Source organism: Leucopleurus acutus (assembly GCF_964270905.1).
Source record: "Leucopleurus acutus genome assembly, chromosome: 3".
NCBI classification, from domain to species: Eukaryota; Metazoa; Chordata; class Mammalia; order Artiodactyla; family Delphinidae; genus Leucopleurus; species Leucopleurus acutus.
This window is the reverse complement of record NC_139145.1, coordinates 99,528,227-99,531,534: the sequence shown is the minus strand read 5'-3', so window position 1 is coordinate 99,531,534 and position 3,308 is coordinate 99,528,227. Positions and strand designations below refer to the sequence as shown.

Sequence of the window (3,308 nt, the reverse complement as noted above, 5' to 3'; positions counted from 1 at the left end):
CCTTCATCTTCTAAGGACTTACTGTATTTCCTTTTAAAGATTTTAGACATCTATTTGGATCACAAATGCAAGCCAAGTATGAATAAATAAATGTATTATCTTTTAAGAACCCCCCTCCCACCATCTTCCTTTAAATAGAAAAAGGAGCCAAATGTCTCTTCATAGCCTATTTGGCCATAGTTGTCCCACCTATGGCTTTAAAAACAGACTGTAACTTGATTTTCTGAAATCCTTCCTTGAACTACAACTCACTCCATTAAAGAAATCCTGGGAAAGAAGTCCTATTGGTTTCGTCCATAGTCTCTGAAAGGTGAGTATGGTAACTGGGTTGAAGGCAACTGGGAGAAGTCTTCAGCAAAGGGAGGACTGTTGGGGAATTGTGTGAAGGCAAGTCCTGCCAACAAGATACCAGCTCCTTCAATTAGAGCTCGGAAAACGCCAGCCATCACGGCTGACCCAACCATAACCACTGGTCCGTTTCTTGATGCCAGAATGGCTCCTTTGCAGGCACCACTTGTGATGGAATTCCAGGGATCTTCTTTCCCTCTGACTTGAACCACACTGCGGTCAGTCATGGAAAACTGAACTCCCCAGACTGCAAAGCTATCTCCCAACTGCGGAGCCCTGGCTTTAAGATCTGTCAAACTCCCTCCTGGTTTGTGGTTTCCTCCCACCCGAGAACTGCGAAAACCTCTGAGGGCTTGAAAGATACCACCACCTACGGTGCGCATGGTAAAGGCGCCATCACAGTCATCCGCGAGGCGCCAGGGGCGGGGCTCGCACGCCTACTCCTCCCTCTGGACTCCGCCCTCTGGACTCCGCCTCGCCGCGATGCCAGGACCGAGCCTCTTCTTTTTTTTTTTTTTTGCGGTACGCAGGCCTCTCACTGTTGTGGCCTCTCCCGTTGCGGAGCACAGGCTCCGGACGCGCAGGCTCAGCGGCCATGGCTCACGGGCCCAGCCGCTCCGCCGCATGTGGGATGTTCCCAGACCGGGGCACGAACCCGTGTCCCCTGCATCAGCAGGTGGACTCTCAACCACTGTGCCACCAGGGAAGCCTGAGCCTCTTCTTTATTGATGAGAAGACTGAGGCCCAGAGAGGCCAGGGCACTTGTCCAGGGATGGTCACAGAGCCGATCAGCAGAGGACAAGTCTAGTCTCCAGACCTCTTGACACAAAATTCAAGGTCTGTGCCACATATATTAACATAATTGCATGAATAAGTCCAGTTCCTGTAGCAAAAACCAGGGATTCAAAGACTGGAATGGATCATAGTGAAAATAGTTCTATTATTTCTAAACAATTTTTTTTCTTAATGGAAAAGTAATACACAACTATTGTGAGGAATTTGGAATGAATAAAATGGGTAAAGAAGACAAAAATCAACTGTAATTGTACCATAAGTGCTATTAACATTTTAGTGCTGCATGTATGTGTAAATATGTGTGTATAGAGAGTACTTACATAGAATATGTATACATACCTGTATAGAGAAAGAATGCATATATAGAATTTATATATATGGATTATATAATACATAGAATTTATATCGGTTTTTTTTTCACTTAACATTTCTCTGGTGAACAAAATCATCATTTTAGTGATTGATTTATATTTCATCAGAATCCATTTCTTAAATTTTTTTACTATTTCACATGTAAGTTGTTTCCAGTGTTTTGCTCTTGTAAATAGGAAGGAGGAAAAGATTTGAAGTTTCAATAAGATGCAGGAAAGATGCATTGCGTAAGCGGGCCAGCGTGGAGTACCAAAGAAGGGACTCTTGGCAGCTGGAGACCTGAAACACTGGGTGCTTATGGAGATACTGAGAAGGGGAGGAGGAATATTCTTGGGCATGTGGAAATCCCCAAGGAAAACTGCTCACAAATCTTCCTGGGCATGGTCCTGTGTATGGATGTGACAACTCCAGAAAGAGTACATAGCTTCATCCAAGGCCAAGACATCTACTCACCTTCCTGTGTCACATAACTCATAGAGAGAAACTACTTTTCTAGAAGACTTCAGTCAAGTGATAACAAAGCTCTTTAGTGCTTCATTTATTTTGGAAAGGACAATTCAATCGAGACAAATCTTCAGAGACTTCTTGAACGATAATACACCCTTTTTCTTTTCTTTTTTCTTTTTTTTTTTTTTTTTTTTGCGGTACGCGGGCCTCTCACTGCTGTGGCCTCTCCCGCTGCAGAGCACAGGCTCCGGACGCGCAGGCTCAGCGGCCATGGCTCACGGGCCCAGCCGCTCCGCGGCACGTGGGATCCTCCCGGACCGGGGCACAAACCCGCGTCCCCCGCACCGGCAGGCGGACTCCCAACCACTGCGCCACCAGGGAAGCCCCCTTTTTCTTTTTTTTAAATTGAAGTATAGTTGATTTACAATATTGTTTTAGTTTCAGGTATACAGCAAAGTGATTCAGTTATATTTTTTTCAGATTATTTTCCATTACAGGTTATTACAAGATATTGAATATAGTTCCCTGTGCTCCACAGTAAATCCTTGTTGCTTATCTATTTTATATATAATCGTGTGTATCTGTTAATTCCATACTCCTAATTTATCCCTCCCCCCACACCCTTTTTCTAAATATTCTTAATGAATGCCTGTTGTTTCCTCACATCTGAATAAAGCCTCCCTTTTTTTTGACTCAGTGCAAAATAATGGTCTCCGGTAAAGATGGATGACCTATTTATATCATATTAAAACGAAAGTATATTGCTTCTAGCCTAAAAGCCTATGTTTAGGCTGCTCAGCTAAAATGTCCTCTAGTTATAAAATATTTATAATTTTCCTATGTTTTGCACTTTCAACAGGTTTGCAATTGAAAGGGTAGTGTTTGGGTAGGAACTATGTTTGTATTTTTTCTAGTTCAGCCATTTTCTCAAGTAAACAGCAATCTTTTCCCAATGGGCCCTTACTCATTAATTTTTACGTTTAATTCCATCCAAATTTTAGCAAGAATTTCAACACCTGTTTTGAATGATTTTAATTGAAATATCATTCTGATCTTCAAATGGCCACTTTAATTTTCATATTTGCCTTTTTAACTCTTTTCTTGTTTACAGCATTTCCAAAAGACTGGTCTCGTTTTACATTTTGGATCTTAGATGTCGTTTCAAAGAGAAGATTCACAAAGATACAATCATGCAGAGCTCCAGTTAATTAAAACAATGCTTCTTTTCGGAAAGGCCACATATTCCAACTGAAGATGCCATTGACCTTGAAAAGAATGTCACTGGGAGTATTCTCAGGAACAAACTCTCTGAAGCAGTTTTTCTGAAGTATGTTCTGTGGTTCACT

At 42.2% G+C, this 3,308-nt stretch overlaps 1 protein-coding gene across 1 annotated transcript; it reads right to left on the bottom strand.

The window, feature by feature from the left end:
- Positions 1-281: 281 nt before the first annotated feature.
- On the bottom strand, positions 282-949 carry LOC309959235 (mitochondrial import inner membrane translocase subunit Tim17-A-like; the record flags this gene model as incomplete). Its single annotated transcript, XM_082835410.1, has 1 exon — positions 282-949. Exon 1 carries the CDS (start codon positions 729-731, stop codon positions 282-284), a length of 450 nt encoding a protein of 149 aa, XP_082691536.1. The 5' UTR covers positions 732-949.
- Positions 950-3,308: the final 2,359 nt, after the last annotated feature.